A 24,790-nucleotide genomic window follows, 5' to 3' on the forward strand; every position below is an offset into this window, starting at 1 on the left:
TGAAGATCTCCAGCGACCAGCAGAAAAATACCCCCAGAATCTCTATCTACTTAGCTCATCACTGATCTTAGTGTTTCTAAAACTTCTTAAGCCCCCAACACCAATGTTTATTAACATCATTGTGAAGAAATGACAAAAGATTCCACTTTCTATTACTGAAGCATGACATACGTCACACGCACATGAAAAAAACTGTACCTTGTGTAGCCAGATGTTTGGCATCTCACTCATCACCTGGCTTCATCCTCATCTGGGCTTGCATCTGTGCAATCATCTCCTGCATGCGACGCAACTGTAAAGGGAAAAAATGACATGTTGCATTCTGATTTTGGACAACTAATGCTCATTTCTCTTGCATCCAAGGGCAAGTACTCAGTATACAGGAAGTTGTGAATCTTATTCTCCCTTGGCAGAAGACAGGTCTTGTATCTTTACCACCCTGCATTTAACAATATGGAATTTAACTATAACACATCTTTCTTAAACGCGTGGTCCAGTCTGAAATCTTCTTGGCATGAAGTGCTACATCAAGATCATGTACGACTCAACTGTCAAGCAAATATGCCACATGAGAATCCTGACTGTGAGAGTTCAGTGGTAAAAACCCAGATCTTTTGAAGTCATATTTATAGACCTGTAAGTTGGCCTTTGTGTTTGTGTAGGTAAATAAGGTGAAGCAGCTTTATTTGTTACTACAATTGCCATTCACTCGTGGTGGTATGGCCTAAACAATCTTGAGCCTGTTGCCTGGTTTTACTAACCAGGCAATTCTGCAAAATGGAAGAAACATCCCTAAATGTTAAGTGACTCATCAGTGACGAAAATGGAATTTATCTCCTGACTCCTTAGTCCTGTGCCCTATTTGCTGGGCTACGTGTATGGTTCTGAAGCTAAAAACAAAGTGGTAAGGAAGAAAAGTAAGCCTAATTCTTGGGTAGGAGAGATGATTAGAATATAACTTGGAGGGTTTTTTCACCCCCAAAGACTAAAAGCAACAATATTCTCCAACTAATATTCTAAAATTAAAATAGTATCTGACATTGCCATATAATTATTGCCATTATTTAATGGAATAACAGGGCCCTGCTGCCATAGCAACGAGTAACTGCTGCACAAAAACTTAATTTGTTTGGTTTATAGGCTCTGTGGTTTAAAATTTACAACAAATTTATGTACAACTTGCAGGCAAATAGTAGAAGGCTTAATTTTTCAGAATTGTTAGAGTACAAACTACATGTGCAAATGTGTGCTTAATTTCTGTGTGTAACTTATATGATTGTGTGTGTCATGATACTTGAGCATTTGTGAGAGATGGAGGATGACGTGACATTATTTGAAAATCCACCTCAGTGACTTATTTCCTTTTCATTTCGTATTACCATGAATCTAAAATTAATGTAACTCTCAAAAAAATATATCGTGTAGCGTAATATAATCACTAGCTTGTTTTCTCATGTGGTAAGACACTGATGTGTCCATGTCTTAAACTGTGGTTATTTCCAAGAAAACATGCAGCATTTAACGTTGAAAGTGTGAGTACTTAGTAAGACTTGCTTTCCTCTCTCTCCAAATTTTAATAAGCTTCTCTATTTAACTGTTGGCACAGTTTAAAAAACAAAAACAAAAAAAAACAAAGACAAATGGTGAGGTTGGGGTTTTCTGCCTCAGTTTCCCCAAGAGAGGGATCTTGCTTACCCAACTTGATATAGGGTGCTTATGTTCACAAAGGAAGTACAGTAGTGCAAACGCTATGCATGAGGTATTTTCCCCATACATTATTTAGTTGCAGAAATCAACTAATGGCAAGCATCTGAAACCCTGTTAATATTAACAACAGGATCTTTCTTGGCATGCAATGCTCATTAAGCTACCCACACAGTTAGCTGTGCTTCCACCCCACAATCAAAGAGCAGAGGCTAGGAACTGTCCTGGCCAGGGGCATGTCCCAGCTCCATGCCCCAATTGGGTGATCAGGACACAGGGCCTGGAAAGAGCTGCATGGGTGGGGTAGGTCCCAACCCCTCCCTGGACAGCTAGCTGGCTGCCCCACCAGGGAAATTGGGGCAGGGGGCTGGTAGCTCCCCTGCAGCTCTCTCCAAGTCCCCTGCCCCCAGTTGGGGAGCTGGGGACAGGAACTCCCTGCTGCTGAGGCAGAGGAACATTGCCCCTGCTGTGCTCCCTGCCAGCCCCTGGGCAAGCACCTAGGGCAGGGGTGGGCAAAAATGCAGCCCAAGGGCCAGATTTGGCCCACCAGACCATTCTATCCAGGACACAAGGCCCCTAAAAAATTTAGAAAATTAATATTAATCTGCCCTGGGCAGCCTGTCATGCAGCCCTCTGCCCAAAATAATTGCCCATCCCTGACCTAGGGGGAACCTAGAGCTCCCCCTGGTCATAGCAGGGGCCTACTGTGGGACTCTAGAAAGCGGGAGCAATTTGCTGCCATTAGCAACAAATCTGCTTCTGCTTCTCTGAATATATAGATGCCTTCCTAGAAGTGTTTACTCACAGGTAAACTGCTCCTGCATCAAATGTACGTGTAGAGACACCCCAAAACTCCTTTTCTGAACCCAGGGTACACAACAGACCTAATCAGACTGACTTATTTGTTTCATTGCATACAATCAGTTATTCCCTCTCCCCCACCCAACCCCAATCACTGAGCATACAAGGGACTGTATTTAGCACACCCTTTCAAATAAATCATCATTGCTGGAAGAGGTGGCATTATATGTATGGAAGCCAACAAAATCATTTCAATCCACTGATTTTGTAACGATAGAAAAGATGATTCAGGGAGAATGAGCTGACCTAGACTGCATGCAGAGAAGTGATGCCTGATATTCATCCTTATAAACGAGGAAAGAATGAAAGAATCACTCCTGCAAGTTAGAGCAGCAAGTGACTTATCCCTTTCCTCCTCACAAAAAGAATGTCAGAGACCAGCCAAACTGCATATAAAGACAAACACGCACACTCTTTCTACTCCTTGAAGCAGAGCTATGGAGAGACCACACAAGAGACTCAAGCTCATATTTCATATACATCCACAGTCTCTTGTTCCTTAGGTTGGCAGGGGCTACAAGCATCATGGGAGCAGCATACTTGGATCTAACTTAGCTCAGAAGCAAATCCTCTTGCTGATGCAGGAGCAGTATGAACATGCTCCGCAAGGAATTCACATTTATCCCCTGAGAAGGGAGGCTGTTATAACAGCGGACCCGAGTGGGCTGATATAAACCAGGAACAAAAAGCAGGAGAATCTCCTGAAATGCAATTCGCAAAAATTCTGACAAAGCAAAAGTCCAAAAGCAAAAATTACCCAAGGGTAAAATCTACACATCTTAATGGTGAGAAAGCTACTCACACCAGGACTGAATTTTACTTCCATTATTAAGCTAAAGAAACAGACATTTTGCAGGAGAAAAAAGAATACAATTAAAAAGGAACCATGCAATACCAAGGATATCAAAGAAAGAAGAAGTCAGCACCCTTCTTGTGCATCCTGCCATTGCAAAAAACCTCAGCGATACAACTCAGCATTATATAGCTAATTATAACCTACAGGGTTGTAGGCTTTGGCCAGAACACAGAACCAGCAGTACTGCACATTGTAAAAGTCGTGCTCAAACAGGTTGAGTAATGCTTAGGCAACAACCCCATAGATGGAAAAGGATAAGAACCTAATGTCTTAACTGGAAAATGAAAGATTCATTTTTTTCAATTAAACGGAACAATGGACAGAAATATCCAGATTCTCCTTCATAATAAAATTCAGATTAGGAGGAGACTGCACAAAGATGACAAGACAAAGAAACAGAACTTGGAGCACTGGACTCTCCAGTAATATCAGGACATTCCCACGAAACTTGCTGTATTTGTTAAAAATACCTTCAATACCAGAGGTTATAACTAATCCAGTTAATTAAGGCCAAGAAAAACAGTCTACTCAAAATTATTATATTGAAAAAAAAAAAAAAAAAGACACTTCCATCAAGAGAAATGCCAGCACTTACAAGACGCGGTGGCATTATAAACACTATATCTTACAAATCATTATGCTCAGTGACAGTACTTTATGAGCAAGTATTTCTCTTTTGAAACAACTACTAGAACATTGTATCTGTATGTTACATGGTTTCAAAAAGCAACTTTAAAGGAGGCAAAATATATACCTTTCTAGTCTCCACCAGACTGCCACTGACGATTGTTTTTCTCCCTCCCCCTCGATTTTCTAAGAAAAATTTATCACGCTCTAAAGATTTTTTCATCAGTTTGATGCCCTTCCATTCTTAACAGCAGTCATGCTTGCCTTTTCACAGGAGTACTTTATTTAGCTACAGTTTCAACTAAGTATCTCCCCAAACACATGCAATAAAAACTAATTCTACTATATTTAAATATCCAGTACAGGGTTATCTAAGATACTTAATAAATGACAAGTAAACAGAGGACACTGCCCCCTTGTGGTTTATTCCTCACACTTCAACTATTACCTGGTTCCCTATTTACTGCAAGGGAGACAAACACAAGTGAGACAAGACCCACTGCCTAGAGAATAATGTCCAGGTATGCACCTTCATCACAGGCTGCTTGGTTTGCCACTGACTAGCACAATTTGGAGGCAATTAGTTTACACACCTGCATAGCACCTTTCCTCCTAAAGTCCAGGAAAGCATTTGCAAAAAGTGCTGTCTGCCTTTTGATACATGGAGAAACTGAAGCAGAGGAAAGGGACATAGTTGTGGAACTGGGGTTAGAACCCACGTACCCTGATGCCATAGTGACTTCACAGCCTAACAGTCCCACTTAAGTGCCTCAGATTTTAAGTTTTATTCTTTTAGCTTTTCAATGAGAAAAAATGTCCTTACAAACAAGTTTGATGCAAGAGGATATGTTTTTACTAGACAAATTACTGGGACTGTTTATAGCAAAACATCACAATAACCTACACTGCAATAGATTTACAAGAGTATAAATGACCACTACTTTCTTTTTTCCACTCCTCTGATTCATAAAACCAGGCTGTGTTATACTTGCAGATCAACAGAAAAAAAAAATTCACCCCACTATCTGTAGAAAGGCCAAATTAAATCTCCACAAGACCATTTTTGACATGTAATTTGGTTGAAGAATCCATGTTAGAGATTAATGATTCCACCTGGCCGAGGGCCACGTCCTTTGATATAATAAAGAATCATTATTTAGCAGAAGCGATGCCTTGATAATGATGGCCTTGGCGCCAAGCCAAACTTTCATTCCCTTTGAGGTTATGTAAACCTCACAAAACTGTACTAGAACTTCAAGCACCGTTACCGATGGGAATGCAAGGCACAAGGGGAAATGGATGTTTGTTTTCTCAGCAAAGGCCAAAGAATGTAAGCCCATTTCCTCTGCGCCTCTTTCCTCCCCAACCTATACCTTACAGATTGCCTTGGAGATGAAGAGATTCCATGCCAGCTTATCCAAAAATAACTCAAAAAAGCCTCTCAATCTCTTAAAAGACAGCAGACATTGAAAGTCTAAATCTATGTTTTTTTCAAGTTTCAGCTTAATCTTCTGAACTTTAACAGCAGTTGTTTAGGGTTGGCTAGTCCCACAGGGAACATACAGACATTGTCCCTCAAGAAGTTTAAGTCTTGATCGCTCTGACCACATATATTTACATCTGTATATATTCACATTTTATATTTAAAACAAGGAGAAATACTAATCACTAAGCATCTCTCTGTCTGTCTCTGCTATCAGAATAGTCCATGTAACAACAACAAAAAGTTTCCAAATAATGCTTCTGAAACTTTTCAAAGCAGCAAGTGATGCTGCTCTGTTGTTTTTCAGTCTGAATACAGTGCCTTTACTGATTTCCAATTTGTGGGTACAATACTCTGAGTATTTCAGCACCACCACACAGTTCCATCAGCGTGAGTGCTAATGTTGCCAGAACACAAGCTTGCAGTGCTGTTTTTAGCACCATAAGAGTTACAGTAAAAGAAATACTGCCATCTCATCTCCCATAGTAAAACAGTGAGGACTTTTTCAAACAAAAGTGTGCCAACAAGGCAGTTAGCAGGAGCTGACCATTTTTATTACATGTGCTAGAAGAAGAGAGGGAATTCAGGAGATAATAATGTAAGGTTCCTCTTATAGTACACCTGAAATACTATCACATAGAGATGCTTTCTTTCATAAGACTGTTAGGGCCAGTTTAAGCTCTGCCACCTTTTAATCATGCCCTTCCTCCATTCATTAACTGTGACCTAGAGATAAGCTGTGTTAAGGTAAAAGAGGGGGTAAAAAGACTAACGATCAATGATGTAGCATACTGTGTATACATACTGTAGAGCTTCAAGCTAAACATGGTTCCAACAGCATGTAGAATTAAACAAAGTTTTGAGTTAGTGCTACATCTGCATGCTGGAAATATCTGATCTAACAAACATCAGTTTGATACCAAGCCAAGAACTACTGATGTTGCATTTGTCATTTTCTAACATGACAAATACAAAAAAAAAAATGGAAAAATAAATCTATCCGCAATAAGCTTAAAGTGCATGTGTGTGTGTGGGATGGTGGGGGGAGCAAGAGTTAGTGCTCATGGAAAAATTAAGAGATTGGACAGACAGACAACAGGACACGAACTCATCCTGCTGTGCTAAGATAAATCAGGCAAGTCACAGTCTCTGCACTATTAAATGATTTTTGCACTTTACCAATTACTTCAAGAATAATTTAAAGATTTAAGATACAATAATGTGCTTCTACACTATGCAAAGAAGTGTAAGGACAAGCTCATTCTCAGGGTGTTTATACTGAATCACATATGCTGCGATAGCATAATGAAACATACAGTATTGCTCAATTACATCAAAGAAGCAGTTTTACCTTTGACCTACCTTTCACGAGGTGTTGCTTGAAAGGAATAACCAATCTAAGACATGTAAGCAGGTCTGAATGTTCCAGCAAAAAAGTACATGCCATATATTTAAAGAGAATTAGCACCAAGGTGCAAAATATGGGTCTATAACCTATTTTAGAAGTTACATTGTTCTCTTATTCTAAGCTGCTTTGAGTCTTTGTTGGGAAGAGCAGCATACAATTCTAATAAATATATACATAAACCAAGTAAATGTAAACACTGTACGCACAAAATACAATTAAGTTTGTACAGACAACTAACTGCATACAAGACTTAAGTCCCTGTTCTCCAAAACTAAAACTTTAGACAACCTGTTACCTAAGATAGTCAAGTGGACTAGAACATAGAAATCAAAGCTGGGAAAATAAAACATGGAAATTATTCAGAAGACAACCAAAACACTTCTGTCAAGGGATTTTTCATGGTCTCTTGAACACAGGAATCTCTACTTTAATACAACCTTCTCTTATAGCACAGGAAACAATTCAATATGAGACTTCATTATAAGAGCTACTTGGATCACCCAAAAATTGAATACCACACTTGTTTAAATTTAAGTTTTGTAACAAAGCAAAAGAAAAAAAGCGTGTCAGAATGTTGCCTTACCTCAGCTTCCTTCTGTTGGAGGATCCTGTCTTTGTCTACAACTTCTTCTTCAACAGGCCTACCAGGCATAAATACATATTGAATGGTGTAAGGAAACAGACGGCACAGTCTCAGACTAGATTCAAATCTCATACTTTTGACAATATAGACAGAAGAAAAATGAGTGTTCTCTCACACTGGAGGAAGACATACTGATTTAAAAAACTATAGCAAACAATATATAATACTCTGTAGTGCAAGTTTTTGTCACTTATCTTCTCATTTTTCTTCTCTAGTTTCACACAAAAGTGCAGGAAGCATCTCAGGTCTTATTCTGTCATTTACTGTAAATTGAAAAATTTCCACCTTCTACCACACAGACACAGAACAAGTTTATCAACTAGTTGCTGTGAGGGTTATTTCTGCTCTCCTTGAAACTTAAAATATTTCTGTGACTATTAAACATTTTAACGTTGAGTGGGGAAAGACACAAGCTGCCATCAGGAAGGATGCGACATTAGCAGATGCGTTCCTCACACAAGAAACTAAGCCTGGCAAGGGCACAAAAATGCATGGTGAATGAGGACAGTAGGTCTAATTATAGAATGCCAATGTAACACCAGCAGTTTGGAACAAAAACCAAATACACGGAGCCTGTCCAAACTAGCTAGGTATGTCTGAATACCCAGTCACCGAACAAGACAAAGTCAAATCAAAATAAAAGTGCCAGCCTCGCACTAAGAAGAGAAGTAGCTTTGACCCTAATCCCCTGAGGCTAAGCCTCAGTTAAAATAATAAACTTTGAGCAACTGAGTATTTTTCTCAGTCTGCTATTAGAGAAAAATATAACATTTGCAATTTCCCTGCTACTTCATGTATTTTAAACTTCTAAATTCATGAGGGAAGGATGAAGGAGAGGATATGAAAACAGGACCCAACAAGACAGCAATCTGTACATGGTATTACCTACTTACTCTTCCATCTGAAATAATGCCTATTAAAACCATTTCTAGATAAAGACTTTGATGGTGCACTTCAGAAGAAAGGAGCCAGGAAAGAACTTCAGGGAAAGACAATCCACCCCACAGCACATGTGCAAAAGGATAAACAGAAGCACAGCTCCAAGGAGCTCATACTCACTTGCCAGTGCGTTTTAGTCTCTCCGAACGGAAATTCTCATAGTGCAAATCCTGGGTCACTTCCTGCAGGTCCTGCATGTGCGTTCTACAATAGGGAAATTGGTTCATGTTTTACATGTCTTCCAAAGGCACAATCACCTGTTTAAATGCACTGTTTCTAGAACACAAGTGCTGTGTATACTTAGGACTCAATCTGTAAGCAGTAACAAATTATTTGGCTGAAGGACATAACGTTTATCTGAACAGTGGCAACAAGTCCACCCCTCCCTTCTTGAAAATGATCTTCAAAGCCAACTTGATTCTGCTGTATTGCTATGTATTGTTATTCTCAACTTCAGAGGAGATGTTTGCAGCAGTCTTCAAATTGTAGTCATGTTTGCCTTTCCATTATGCTTGGTAATCAAAAGCAATGTCATGAGCTAAGTGCTCAAAGGGGATCTCCTTCCCCAGTGCCACAGCCTTCTGATATGAAAAACCTTTCAATTCGTAGAGGGACGCACATCAAGGGTGACCAGCAGAGGGTGATCTCTGTCTAAGAGAGTCTTGTTAAAATGCCAGAAATCTATAATGAAATTAAGTTTCCAGTAACAAAGTTACCATAAACATGTTCACTTTAAAAAATGTGTCTCACCGCCAAATTATTCATACAGTGTATATTAATAAATCAGGTTTATTGCACTTAAGTGGCTCTTTCTACATTATCAGTAGGTAAGAACTAATCTATCTTAACTTCTGTTTTAGAGCACTTTAGAAGTGTAAACCAACAGAACAAATTCCTTCAAGCCTCGCTGCTGCAATTCTACTCATTAAAAATCCCTCTACTTACTTGTTGCACAACAATCACAATCAGCCACCCATATGATCAGAGACTTGCAAGGCAAACCATACGAGAAGAGGCTGAGAGACCTGGGCCTCTTCAGCCTAAAAAAAATTAAAAGGTTAAGAGGGCACTTGGTGACAGCTTAGCACTACATCAGGGGAATACATCAAGGGCTTGGTGAACAACTGTTCACCAGGGTATCCTTGGGGAAAACTACGAGCAATGGCCACAAACTCCTGGAAGACCACTTTAGGCTCAACTCTAGGAAAAACATCTTCACAGTCAGGGTGTCCAGGACTGTGGAATAAACTCCCACCCAAGATGGTGCAATCACCTACCCTGGATATCTTCAAGAGGAGACTGGATGGTCACCTCACTGGGGACACCTGACCCCGGTTGTCTTTCCTGCCTTGTGCAGGGGGACTGGACCCAATCATCTTGTGAGGTCCCTTCCACCCCCTAACTATCTATGAACATGTAAAGATAAATTTGTACATGTGTACAGCACATAAAAACATGCATAAAGCTTTCAGGTGTGCATGCGCATGGAAGCAGAGAGTGGCTCCAAAAGTATTCCAAGGAATCTCTGAGGATACTGAAGTGCTTAGGAACATCTTAAAACAGGCCTGAACTGGACAGCTAGGTATGAGGCAAAATGGAAACAATGATGGCTTCAGTCATCATAAACTCTACAGTATATTACAAGTCTTCTAGACCTGTAAAAACTGTTTCTTTATACTCATTTATTTTACTAGTAGCTTACTTAGGTGCAAGCAAGAAGGTTATTAATATATTCAGGTTGACATAAAGCATATCTTCCAAAATCACCACCACATGCGATTCATCAGAAAAAAATCACTATGTAGTTAAATATACAAGCTGTATATTTGTACAATAAAAGCTGTGATAACTGCCATTTTATTACCCAGAATACTCTATTATCTGGCATGCACATAAAGTATTTCTTGAGCAGGGCCACGGGAGGAAAGGCAGTTTGTACACAGTGGCAGTTGCCACTGCCATCTACCACCCCGCATCACTGCATTAATTCCAATAACCAGAATTTTTAGATGACTGGCACCCTCCTTATCCCACTCATGCCAGACAGCAAAGCTTTCACTGTACATCACTTCACTTGCTAAGAACCAAAAAACTCCAGAAAGTAAAATCAATACGGCTAGAAAGATGTGTTCTGTACACAGAAACAAAAACATCCACAAATGAAATAAGGACACTTGGCCGGAAAGGTACAAAAGTGAGGTATTTTTCAAAAAAGCAAAGTCTTCTCATCAAAGATTCAGCACTTGCTTTTACTCACACTAGCATTGTACGCAATTTAAGGAAGTCATTGTGCTCTGGATTCTCAACTTCAACCACTCCCCAAGGGTATAGACGACCTCTGATTTTTTTCCCTTTCACCTCAATCAGTTGGTTGGACCCAATAACAGCAAAGGGAATGCTAGCCTAGGTAAGACAACAGAACAAAAGTAATTTATTTCTGTAGTGTTATAATCTAGAACACATTTCAGTAGAAAACAGAAGGGAAAAAAAAAATTCTCAGATCAACTGGACTAAAAAACCCTTTCCAGAAATGAAAAGTGTAATTTTTAATCTGTACACAGAAGCTTCCTAATATTAATACTTGTAATCTTATTGTAATCAGTTATCTTAACACCTGAAAAAGACAGACAAATTAGTGCTTTCATTTCTTGTTATGGTGGGTTTTTTTGGCGGGGAAGAGGGGTTTAGAAGCTTTTTGCTTGTGTTCAAGCACAGTTTATATTTCAGATGACAGGCCACAGTCCTAAACAAAAAGAGGAAGATGTATTTTAGATGCTGATAATAGTGATGGCTACAGATGCACACAATTTAAGGTATGTTATCAAGAGTCTGCAGTATAGATGTATTAGAGCATGAGCAGGAGTGACCGAGTTAAATTGAAAACATCTTCCCTCTCCCTGAACCAGATGAGTAATGAAGTGGCCCAATACATAATAGTTCTTTACCTCTCTCTTCTCTGATCTCATTTCAAACACAGATTAACTCAGAAAGAGAAGAAAAATAACTAACTGCAGCTCCTAACAGACATCTGATTACTTTTAAGAGTCAACCTAGCACAACTGGACATCACAATTTGAAACTGGTTTCAGAAAGCATGTGCAAAACCAAATCAAAGTGTCCTACCAAGTACACCTGGAAACAGGTAATATAATGCTTCATGCTTACCTTAAATAACCCAGTGATAACCTTAAATATTTCCCAAATAAATTGTGATTGAACACAACAGCTGCAAGAATAATGTAGCTTTATAAAAAGTCGTTACAACAAAGTGATAATTCTTTCATTAAAAAACAAAACAAACAAACAAGCTCACCTTCAGAACCCTGGTCTGCTCTTTGAACTCCTCATCTTCATCAGAGTCTGCATCTGGCAGCTGGTAAATCCTAATGCCATGCTCAGAAATCTCATCCAAAACCTGAAGGTTTTTTTGAGGAAGGAGAAGGACAACAATGATGGTTCTTATTTGGCTATAGACCTACAATAGCTTTTAAGTAAATGAATCTCTTAAACAGGTCTGCCATCCAAATCCTCTTTACCCTTTACCCTGCAGTGAGAAAATTTCCAGTATGCTTCCTACTCTAAGGAGCTTGACAAAGCAATAGAGGAAGTTATTAACATAAATTAAATGTGCTTACCTTTTGGTTATGTGTATTACCTACAGAATATCTAAAATTCTTCAGCTTCACTTGGAACCTGCCTTTACCCCTGCTTTAAATCAGTATTTTCCTATTTCTAAGCAGCAATGGAAGCTACTTGAACGTTCAGTCCATAAATATCCTAGGAAGCACAGCTCAAAAGAAAAAAAAAAGTGTTGCTTTACAAAACTGTATGATTTGAGATACAGATGACTAAAATTAAAGTGGAAAATAATGATGATGTCCTAATATGCCTTGAGGAGACCTCCCATAAACTTTGTAGGAGTTCAATTACTTATCCAACAAAGTTATATCTTGAAAGCATTGTCAGGCTTTGTTAATTTGTATAAACTGACCAAAAGAGAACCTAGGAGACATACTCACTGAAAGGCACGTTAAAAAGCTGCAAACTTTTGTGAAACTAATTTCCCCTAAACTATTAACAATTGAAAAAGGCAGGGGCTGCTAATTAACAAGTGATTAAAAATGAATGATGGCTCTCCATCTTTGCTCTCATTACTTAAGAACAATGCTTAGAATGTCAAAGCACACAACATGATCGTCTTACTGCACTATGTATCACACTGGTACCTAGATAATGTGAAGCAGCTAGCTCACATTTAAACTTAATTAAGTAGCCTTATTATTCCACATCTAGTACTTTAGATGGTAGCAGTTCACTGAAGTCAAATTTTTAAGAGGTACCATTCTACTATTACCAGCCCTTTACTCAAGGAACTCAAAGACTATATAACATGCACTTGGTGTATATTACCAGTGAAGATGCAACATCTCACTTGTTACGGATGTTAATCTCACTACTAACTAGACAGTTATGCAGCACACAGTACTTTACATAGATTAAAAGCAAGACACAGCACTTGCAGTCAAAAACAGACATGGACTTGAAAGACAAAGAACAAAAGTATAAAAGCAACAGGCAGGAGCTAAAAATAATTTAAGTTATATACCAAGTATATCATTACCATGGCTGGAACTTTTAAGACTAGATAAAGGCAGGGGTAAAGAGCTCATGAAGAGACACAAGTGGTGAAAACACGGAAAAGCTATAGCTTTTGAGAAGAGATTTAATTACAATATCAAAAAAAAAGCCAGCAGTCAGAAGTGTGCCTTTGTTTATGAATTTTATATATTATTTATGCAAAAAACAAAGGCTTAGTTCAAGTTTTATGTAACCTACTCTACAACTGTAACCAAGGTCCCATTTAAAAAAGAGATATTATTCAAAATCCTCTACAAGAGAAAAATGTCTGCACACAATTCTCTTTATTGTAACTAATATCTGGGATTAACATAAAAACTAATCTGGACTTCTGTATACATTCTTTCCCTAATGAAAAATCACTGCAGGGGTAAGTAGCTAGCTTAACTCTAAGACCTCTGGCAGTTTCAAAAGGTGGTACTATTTAATTTTCCCTACAAAACAAAAGAGAAATTTCCATCATCACCCAAAGAAAATGAATTCCCCTCCACAACACTGATAAGATTTTGTTTAGGTAAAAATAAAAAGTGACTGGACTGAGTCTCACAGAAAAAACTAGTAAGAATATCCTGGGGAAAAATCAGCGCTCCATTATATTGGGGATGCTCAGGATAATTCAAGAATTGTAGCTGATGGCACTTCGGCTGAACATACACTAGCAATGCTAGTGCCCGTCTCAAACAGCAGAGCAACTGCAGTGGCTTAAGCCCTACACAGACAGAGCTCCGATATCTCCAATATAACAAAAGCAGGCTTCTTATGACAGCAGTAAAAATGTTCAAGTCTGTGCATAAAATACTTATAGCATTTTGAGCACCGGTATGACTGCAGCTAACAAGTACTAAGTTGGATAATGCAGATCCAACTACTGAACAAGATAACTTACTATAGTCTGTAGTAACATGGGGTTTCCTTGATTCCGGTTATAACAGTAGCCAGTAAATCCTACTAGAGGAAAAATCACTTTGGTTAACAACCATCTAACTAATGCTTAAGCAACTCCTAGACCATTTGTTAATATGGGGGCAAAGAGATTCATGAATATTTTAGAAGTCTCCGAGGAGCTCTCTGCCCCTGTAGTGTAAACATCTGTTTTCCCAGGTACACTACACTGCATCTGAAGCCACAGAAACTCCAGCAGGCTTACAGGGAGATCCCTAGACTCTCAATTTTTCAATTTTAATAAAAAAAAATGCCAAATAAGCTACAGCCCAGATATTTAAAAAATATGGATGTTTAAAGGCTTGCATATTGGTACCTTTCAAGCTTATTAAATTTATTTTTATTAGATAAGAGGATTTTAAGTAAGCTTCTGTTTTAAAAATAATTTTTCAACATTCAAATCCACAATACTATAGTAGCTAAGATTTCAACAGGACAAAAAATTAGCCCCATCTAAACCAAAGCAAAATATTTAACACTAGGTAACTGATTCTATCCCAAAGACACTTAAGTCTGTACAAGTTGGTAATATTTTGCTGAATGGAAGACAACGCCTTATTGGAATTTATGCTGTCACCACAAGAGAGGGACATGCACAGCTGGCACAGGTGAGGCAAGGCTGCAGTGTGTGTGCCTCTGAAGTGGATGCACGGAGCAAGAAAGAACATTTAACCTGACTGAGATCTTAAAGATAAAAATGCAACTGAAACAATAACGGGAAAGCCAACAACAAGGGGTGCAAGAATAATATATTACAGCTGTTAAGCTTAGTGCTTTCCTGAAAGGAAAAAGAATTGCAATAAAAACAAACTGTATTTTATGGTCTTAACAATGAAGCAGCATTTTTCTTCTCCAAATCTCAATTTTATTGGCCTCAGAGGGTTTTGTGTTCCTAAAGATTAGGCTTCCCATGGGAAATTTTAAAAAAAAGCAAAATATTAGTTCCCTTTTCATGAAGTCATTCTTCTGAGCAAGTTTCCTCAGAAGCTTTGCATGGCACAGCTTGTGAAACTGCCTTGCAGTCCTTCCCACTCAGGAGTTTTAAAAAATAACTTTGAATTCCACCAAGACAAAACAGGAATTACTCCAAGCCGGGTTTCCTTCACATGTACCGCAACTGATCTTTCTGCTTAATCCAAAAAGCAAAACAAAAACATTCTACCTTAGATTGATCGCCAAGTGGCAGAAACATCTAAAAAAATATAAAAACTTCAAGCCCTGCCAGCACAGGCAGATTTTGATTCTTATTCCTGATTAGAGATTTTGTAACTGAGATGTTTTGAGTTAGAACAATATACAGTAGCTAGACTTTCAAAGGTTTGGAACTACATTATACATTTTAGCAAGTTAAACCATTTGTGCTGACCTCTTCCCAAAGGCCAAAAATAATTAAGACCGAAATGTTTACTTGTTTCTTAACCACTCCCACCCAGGCAAAAGTACAGATGCCAACTTATGTTTCTATGGTGAGGCAACACATGCATTTAATAATGTAGTATACTTCTGCACAAATCAAACTTGTTCCGTAAGATTTGTTTGTTAAAATGACATACCACTATAAAAAGCAGAGAACAAAGAAATTCTTGATTGTCTCTATTCCTTAAGCTTTTTGCGTATTTTAGGGATCTTTCCAATCTAAAAACAGATGCCCTGGGAGTATACACTTTTACAAAAATGTGTATACATGACTATTAATTACAACAAAATGTATGAGCTGTAAGAATACTACTAGGCAGTGTGTTCCAAGGCATGATTTATAAGGATTGCTTTTAAAGGCACTTTGTTCCAGGATACATTGGATGGCTTTTGAGGAGTTAAAACTAAACAGTGTCATGAAAATGACCAAAAAGCAAGCTAACCTATTTAACGACTTTTTTGCCTCCATTATCCTGAGCAGGGACCAGATCAGTCCCCCCACAGGACCCCCCTTAGACCCCAGGGGAGGAGCACCTAGGCCAAGGGTCAGGGAGGATCTAGTCAGGGAACGTCTGGAGGGACTGGATGTATTTAAATCAGCTGCTCCGGACGATCTCCACCCCCGAGTGCTGAGGGAATTGGCTGAGGTCATTGCAGGACCCCTGGCACGGCTGTACGAGCACTCGTGGTGCTCTGTTGTGGTGCCAGAGGACTGGAAGAGGGCCATTGTGGTTCCCACCTTCAAAAAAGGGAGGAAGGAGGACCCGGGGAACTACAGGCCAGTTAGTCTTACCTCAATCCTGGGTAAGCTTTTTGAGACAATTATTCTGGCGCATGCCCACAAGGGGCCAGTGGGGGAGATCACACGTAGGGGCAACCAACACCGATTCATTAGAGGCAGGTCCTGTCAGACCAACCTGGTGGCCTTCTACGACCAGGACACCAAATCCTTAGACGCAGGGGTAGCAGTGGACATCGTCTTCCTGGACTTTCGGAAGGCCTTCAACACTGTCTCTCACCCCGTTCTCATTAAGAAACTGGGGGACTGTGGTGTCGACACCCACAGTCAGATGGGTCGCCAACTGGCTGGAGGGCCGCACCCAGAGAGTGGTGGTGAATGGGTCTTATTCGACCTGGAGGGATGTGGGCAGTGGGGTACCCCAGGGCTCGGTCCTCGGGCCCGCGCTGTTCAACATCTTCATCAGCGACTTGGACGAGGGGGTAAAAAGCACCCTGTTCACATTTGCTGATGACACTAAGATGTGGGGGGATGTGAGCAGGCTAGAAGGGAGGAATAGGCTACAATTGGACCTAGACAGGTTACAGGGGCGGGCGGACGAGACTAGGATGGGATTCAACACTGACAAGTGCAAGGTGCTGCACCTGGGGAGGAAGAACCGCACCATACCTACAGGCTAGGCAGAAAAGGAACTTGGAGTCATAACTGATGCCAAGATGAACATGGGCCGGCAGTCAGGAAGACCAACCGCACCTTGTCATGCATCCACAGATGCATCTCGAGCAGGTCCAAGGAGGTGATCCTCCCCCTCTACGCGGCACTGGTCAGGCCGCAGCTGGAATACTGCATCCAGTTCTGGGCGCCGCACTTCAAGAGGGATGTGGACAACATGGAGAGGGTCCAGAGGAGGCCACTCGTATGATCCGGGGACAGCAGGGCAGACCCTATGAGGAGAGGCTACGGGACCTGAACCTGTTCAGCCTCCACAAGAGAAGGCTGAGGGGGATCTAGTGGCCTGTTACAAACTAGTCAGAGGGGACCAGCAGGCATTGGGAGAGTCCCAGTCCCCCCCCGAGCACTACCAGAAGCAACTAGGAATAACGGTCACAAGCTGGCAGAGGGTAGATTCAGACTAGACATCAGGAGGCGCTACTTCATGGTCAGGGTGGCTAGGATCTAGAACCAACTTCCAAGCAAAGTGGTGCTGGCTTCTATTCTGGGGGTCTTTAAGAGGAGGCTAGACGAACACCTTGCTGGGGTCGTTTGAGCCCAGTACTCTTTCCTGCCATGTCAGGGGGTTGGACTTGATGATCTGCTCAGGTACCTTCCAACCCTAGAAACTATGAAGATTTAACCAAAGTCTTTTGTGGAATAATAATCTTGCAGCTCCAATTCAAGACCAGGAACTCATGAAAATTCAACTGTTCCCCGAACTGTGACTTGTACCAACCCAGCCATTTTTAAAGGAGAGGGGAAGATCTTCTGCTGGTGTAATTTGATGAAGCACCATGGATTTTTCATCGGATTTTCCTAATTTATATGCACAGAGGACCTGGGCGTACATTAGAAATACTGTACATCTTGGCTAAGCGTGTTTATCTACTTTTAGCCTTAATTTTATTTTTATTTGGCATGAGAGCTGTGCTGAGCCACTTGTCTGATGCCTGAACATTAAACTTACTCTTCTCTTCAGTCTCTCTCTCTCCTTCAGCGTCAGAGTGTCAGCCTTGGCAATCACAGGTACAATGTTGACCTTTCCATGAAGAGCTTTCATGAACTCGACATCTAAAGGCTTCAGCCTACAAACAGAAAAGCACAATTACACTAAATCTAAGGTACTATTGAATTAAACAGACAGGTTAGTGGCACACATCAGTGTTTACTGCACTAACAATAAAGAAAGATACCCTGAATTAAGGACTACCGTGTAAATACTCTGTGCAATAAAATTAAATTACTTGGAGCACTCCTTTATTGGGTTGCTCATTTAAGAGCTGAATTGTAATCAAGCTTTCATCTACATTCTACTATTTTTTGTGCTGCTGGGCAATAAACAATTTAATATCTACTCTTTTATAACAATATAAAAATCCTACTGGAATGAGGACAAAGAAAAAGGCAGTTATTAATCCCAAAGACTTTTTTAATTGTGTTGGCAGACTGACAATTTAGGGAAGTAACCCCATCAAAATGAAGGTTAGTCTCCAATTCAAGGAAGTTACCAAACTCATGCTTCAGATAAAACACTGTAAAATACAAATCGACGTTCTTACCCATGTCCAAAAGGAGATATGAAGTAAAAACAGCAGTGGACTCTGTTGTCTATGATGTGGCGCCTGTTCAAACCACTTTCATCATGAAGGTATCTTTCAAATTGATTGTCAATATACTGGATGATTGTTTTGAAGCTGTGAGATGAAACAGAGGCATTTTAAATATGTTGGGGGTTTTTTCTATTTAATAATTTCTGATAAAAAAGGAAAAAAAGAAAAGAAGGAACATATGATCCGATTACATTTTTCACAAAGAAAATTCAGTTTCCAAATAGTCTATCTGCCACTGACAATAAGAACAATTAAAATAAAGATAAAAACTGAACAGGGTGCAATATGCAGTCTCCCCCATAATGTCCAATTGTGTCTGGCACAACTTTAAATTAACTTTTATTGGGTAAAAAGTTCAACTGCAAGTTCAGAGAAACAAACTCAATGGCAAGACGACACAAAGACAGGAACATAGGGTTCGAGATCTTTGTTTTTTCTTAAACCAGCTGACAAATGACATATCCAGGATATCCTCTTGATTTACAGTTTGACAACTCTGACCTCAAAACCAGGGTTACCTACAAAAATTCTGATATTTTAGTCTATCTGAATACAGTCTAAATATATTTTGAAAGCCATGTCCTAAAACATCAAGTGATTTATTAAGCTATTTTTTGCTACATACAGAATCTTCTTTTGTTGGCAAAGAAAAATCATTGTACTTAGTACACAGCAGTTGCACATACGCACTGAAAGGAAGTGATGAAATATAAAGTTATGTTGCAGGCAAGCACTGATACACACATACACTGGTTACTAAAAAGAGAAAATGAAAGGGTTGGGGTTTTTTAAATACCAAAAAGATTGGTTTTTCTGGCACCCCAAAGGTTAGTAGAGGTCTCACAAAACAAGACTCTTTCCTGCTCTAGAGTATTTACAATGTAAATAATGAAGGAGGAGAAAAAGGCAAGGGAACCTACAGAATATATACGCAAGAGTAGGCAGATATTCGTGCGCTATATGCTCATCTTAAAAAACAAAACAAAACAAAAAACACGTACCATTACCTTTTTTTCTGCTGAGATAAAGATTACAATACCACCACAGTGGTGCTCTTTTCAATTTCCCTATAACCAAAGCCAGTGCTACAGAAGTATGAGAGTCATCTGGGTGTTTGTCTTAAACAGGAACAGCATTAAAAAGATTGTAACAAATATCCAGGTATGAAGTCGGAAGATGATGTCTAGCCTTAGGTCTGGAAATATCATCATAACGCCATCTGATATTAGGACCTGAGTCAGAATCCCAAGGACAGATTTCCCATTAAGGGAGTTTCCTCTCTCCCCGCTCCATCATGTTTTTACACACATGGAAATGGAATTGAGGAAAGTTTATGCTTTTTAGTTTCATACGGATCCATTTAACCTGCCATGCAACAGGCATTTCTTGCATGCATTACAGACATTTCTTATTATTTTTTACCTTAGGAATTTAAGTATTTTACTTAAGTGAAAGCAGAAGAATAGCCTATCAATTTTTTTTTTTTTTTTTTTTTTTTTAAATACAAGGACTTTGGATGACACAGAAGAAGCTGGTATATTCAAAGAGCATCCACCTGCAAAACTATACTTCCTTCATATCAAAGAGTATTAATAACTGAATTAACTTGAATGTCTGCTTGGTGCATCTTTAGTATCATGACAATTATAAGCCTTATGATCATAAAGACACTGGAAAGCAGAAAAATGTCTTTAAAATAAGTTTGAAAAGTTCTTGCAAAACTTTGTTGTCTTGGCAAAACTTGTTTAAAAAAGCAGCAGCTGCAGCACATATGTTGATATGTTGAAAAAAGGCTAGACAGTAGGAAGAAAGGACTAAACGGATATTTATAGCATGCTATATTTTACCTGACTCCTGAATTCTTTTCACACATGAAAGGAAAGAATGACCCACCTCCCTTTTGATAGGCCCACTTGATCTCCCACTAAAACCAGCTGCTTTTCTTCTGCTACTTATTTTTCTACTACCCCTGGGAATTTCTTTCACCCCCTCTGATAACTTTTCTTTATTATTCTGTACCTAACTTGTTGTGATCAGACCTGCTGAAGAATGTCTTGCACTGGAAAGCTTGTCTAACTCTATCCCAGCTACACAGTTGGGCCAATATAAAAGATATCACCCTAAGAAATCCTTGCCTTCCTAATAAATTTTATGTTCTTGTTGATCTCTAGACAGCTTATTTATGATGAAAGGTAATGAGACTGAAGAGACATGAATACAGGTTTCCCTCAACTTATGCAGGTTCTGTATATGCAAGTTTGCTCTTACGCAACAACCCTTTTTATAATCAAAATTTGTTATACGCAAAAGTAAATTCACTCTCATGCGACTGGCATAGGTGCCCCCCTGCAAGCAGGAGCTGCTGGGCTGCACCGTGCCCCAAACCTCCCAAGGCTTCGCACTCACTCCAGCTCCTGGGCTGTCGTGCCATGCTGCAGGCAGGTGGTGCTGGCTACTCCCAGGTCTGCTGCAGCAGGAGCTGGGGTGAGCAGGGACAAGAGGAGCCCCAGGGGCTCAGGGCACAGTGCAGTCCAGCAACCGCAGGCAGCTGGCATCAGCTGCTCCTGGGGCCGCTGCAGCAGGGGCTGGGGTGAATGAGGAGAAGCGGAGGCCCAGGGCTGCAGCAGGAAGCAGTGGAGGGAACCGTCAGTGGGTGCAGGGTATGGGACAGGAGAGCACAGCTCTTGCTGCTACACATACCCCTGGAAGGCTACGGGCTGGGGGGCTGTAACGTGCTCTTCCTGGGGGGCATGTGCCCCCAGATCTGCACATGGAGTGAAAGTAAGCTGCCGCTGAAGGCTGGGGCCAGCGACAGTACCAGGCTCTTCCCAGCACTCGGCAGTGGCGCTGGAAGGGCAGGTTGGGGGGAGCTACAGCAAGTTTTGGGGTGGCAGCAGCCCCCCCTCCCAGCACTGCTGCCCACCCTTAGCACCAGGAAGAGCCCAGTGCCACCTGCTCTTGCCTCACACACAGATCTGGGGGCATGCGCCCCCCCCTGCCAGGAAGAGCCCAGCACAGCCCCCCAACCCCCCCAGGGTGCATATTACAGCAAGAGCCACACCCCTCAGTCCCACGCCCCGCACCCACCGACAGTTCCCTCCACTTTGCTCCTTGCTGCAACTCTGGAAGCGGCCAACAGGCTGCACTGCACCCATCCCCCAGCCTTTCCCCTAGTCTAAGCCTTCCTCCCTTCCTCCTTCACTGCCATGGGACCATATCCCTATTTCTTGCATCAGAAACTGGGTTCCCTTTATGCGAACTCAATTTATGTGCAGATTTCCAGGAATGCATGTACTGCATAAATTGAGGGAAACCTGTATTAGAACAGAAACCAAGTACAAACAGTGGAAAAAGCAACACTTACAAATCTGTCTGGCAACATAATTAGTTTACGTGCAGTTTTCTAGTACTAACCGCTATAGTTTTTTCTATAAATGTAGCACTAGTGTCCTGTACCTTCTGACTTCTGGGAAACACCTGGCTTTACCCCCCAGGGTTCTTGTTACTTAGAAGACAGCATATCCTGTACTATACAGTGAACAGAGTGACCATTTCACTTAAATAGTTCATTGGGGAAAAATGACAAATATTCCCAAGCTGCCAAAAAACACAAATCCAACCTAACAAAAGCCAGGAATAACAAAAAGTAACAGTTATCAGTAACCGAGTGTTGTATTTAAGAGTATTGTGTCACACTGCAACCAAGATGAAACAAAATATATGGACAGTATCTAACAACCAAATTTGTTAGCAGTAAAGTTGTCAGTAGTCCCTCTCATGACTGCTTCCTGCAACAAAGGGTGTATTTAGTAAGTGTGAAAACCGCAGAGCACCCTTCTAGGTACAAAAATCTCAGTGTAAAATCCTTGTTCTCACTTCACACCAAAGACATAAGAGTTGCACACAAAACTGATATTAAAGGAATGCCAGCACTGCAAAGCTGGCTCTCTTAAATCTGGCATCTGCTAACTTTCAACTGCCTGTCACTTCCTAGGTTGCGGGGGGGGGGGGGTGTTAAAGAAAGCTAGCTAAAAGCTAACTACTTCACAATATCGTATGGACAATACATGGATCAACAGCAGGGTTGGAACTTTTACACACCCATCGCTCAAGCTAATGCTGCTGCTGGTTGCAGTAATAAGCTGCAATATCCCATGAGGACCGGCAACTAGAGAGGGTGGGATAAATATATTGCCAGCAAATTCAACAAACATTTGTACATTACCGAAAAGGAAATCCATAACTTGGATTGGAACCCATCTCTCATAATCACAGACTTTTCTTCTCTTCTAGCTCCTCTTCCCTAGGTCATCTCCCTTTCTCTCTTGGGCTCCTCATCCAAATCATTCCCTTCCTTCCCTCACCAGCATCTTTTACCCCGACTCTTATTTTCTGTTCCCTTGCAAGACAATGGAGTTTTTCAGAAATTTATGATCTGGCCATCTGGGGGCTTTTTTCACTGAACTGTAACAGCTAAGATCCCTAACAAATAGATAACGTTCTTGCTGAATTTTAAGTCCCTGATTAAAACCATGTAAGCACCCGGACGTCAAGACAAAGGTGGTTAATTAAAAGTAAAAAATCCTCTCTTCAGAAGATCCTTTCTTCAGAGACTTTTAATATTTAAGATGAATGCAAACATCTGACCTTGAACAGTGGTTAGGGGGCTGGGGCAAATGACTTGAGAGGCTGAGGGAACTAGGCTTATTTAGTCTGGAGAAGAAACAACTGAGGAGGTATTTAAAATAGCTGCCTTCAACTACCTGAAGGGGGGGCTCCAAAGGGGATGATGGAGCTAAACTGTTCCCAGTGGTGGCAGATGGCAGAACAAGAAGCAATGATCTCAAGTTGCAGCAAGGGAAGTTTAGGCTAGATATTAGGAAAAACTCTCTCATTAGGAGGGTACTGAAGCAATGGAACAGGTTACCCAGAGAAGTTGTAGAATCTCCATCGTTTGAGGTTTTTAAGACCCGGCCAGACAAAGCCTTGGCTGGGATGATGTAGTTGGGGATGAACCTGCTTTTAGCAGGTTAGATTAGATGACCTCCTGAGAGCCCTTCCAACCCTAACTTTCTAGGATTCTATGATTTCAGAGCAAAAGGTCAAAGTTATCATTAACTAATAACAGGTCCTTTTAAGAGAAATGGTAGGCAATGCTGCTGGTACCACCTAAAATGATTTACAAAAAGTAGCATCAGTCACTACAACCAATGCAAATGGAAAAGGAAGCTGTACAGATAATTACAAAACAAACCAATGATAAAAATTAAGATAAGCAAGAGACAGACAGACAATACCCATCTCTTCTTATAGATGTTTAAAATGCTCTCTATAACACATTATTGTGTAAAGTCCAGAAACAGCTCTATAAAAAGGAAAGAATACATCCTCCCTAATTTATTTCCTCCCCTCCCACCCCAAAGCTGCTGTCCTTTCTTGGTCAAAGGCCATTGCTGACAGCCTTCTCCCAACTCATACAAATTGTTATTGCTCCTTTCAGGATGGCAAGCCAGTCAATGAACAGAAGGACAGAAAACAACAAGTAGGTACATAGGATGCCTATGCGGAAAGTATTTAAAGACTGTTAGAGAGTTAGCATTAGCCTTTTGGACGTGGTTTCCTGACATTTTGCTACCTTCTACCACCTTCCACAGAAGCATATAACACTATACCCACAGTAAATTATAATACCATCAGAAAAAAAATGACAGAGTGACTTATGCTAATTCAGAAGCAAGTGCTTTCACAAACCTAATTCCAGATCAGCACCATCTGCTGGTAATTCCTTACAGCAGCAAATTGTACTTGAGGAAGAAGCAATGAGGATAAGCAGTGAGAGAAAGTAATCAAGTTAAAAGCTCGTGCTCAGTGCTACTAGCACAGTCAATGGGAGCTACTGCTGTCACAGGCTATCCCCTTTGGATGATAAAGGTAATTAACTTCTCTGCTACCCCTCTCCACAGCTGCCCTAGGACCCCCCTACACATGCAGGTAAAGGTACAATGGGTTCTAATCCACAGACTCGCACATGCATGGCAGGAAGTGTGATTGTGGGATCATGCATTAGATCCCACTGCACCTTACCCTTGATGTAGAGGGAGCCCAAACCCAGGTTTCCCCAGCACTGGCAAGAAGCAAGCTCCCATAACGGGAAGATGCAGATGCTGCAATCTCCCAGTTTCAAAGGTGCACAAAACCCCTAGGGCTGGG

At 40.6% G+C, this 24,790-nt stretch overlaps 1 protein-coding gene across 1 annotated transcript in view; it reads right to left on the reverse strand.

Annotated features, from left to right (window-relative positions):
• Positions 1–24,790, reverse strand: part of LOC109312774 (septin-2) — a 66,177-nt gene that overhangs the window by 15,788 nt on the left and 25,599 nt on the right. The window contains exons 6-12 of the mRNA XM_019539052.1: positions 18,530–18,664; positions 17,938–18,055; positions 11,835–11,936; positions 10,779–10,924; positions 8,642–8,725; positions 7,523–7,580; positions 199–292 (exon numbers count right to left, since the gene is read on the reverse strand). Coding sequence (XP_019394597.1) covers positions 224–292; positions 7,523–7,580; positions 8,642–8,725; positions 10,779–10,924; positions 11,835–11,936; positions 17,938–18,055; positions 18,530–18,664 — 712 coding nt within the window. The 3' untranslated portion in view covers positions 199–223. The remainder of the gene's footprint in view (positions 1–198; positions 293–7,522; positions 7,581–8,641; positions 8,726–10,778; positions 10,925–11,834; positions 11,937–17,937; positions 18,056–18,529; positions 18,665–24,790) is intronic.

The sequence above is a fragment of the Crocodylus porosus genome, unplaced genomic scaffold (assembly GCF_001723895.1).
Source record: "Crocodylus porosus isolate Cpor-Errol unplaced genomic scaffold, CroPor_comp1, whole genome shotgun sequence".
Classification (NCBI taxonomy): domain Eukaryota; kingdom Metazoa; phylum Chordata; order Crocodylia; family Crocodylidae; genus Crocodylus; species Crocodylus porosus.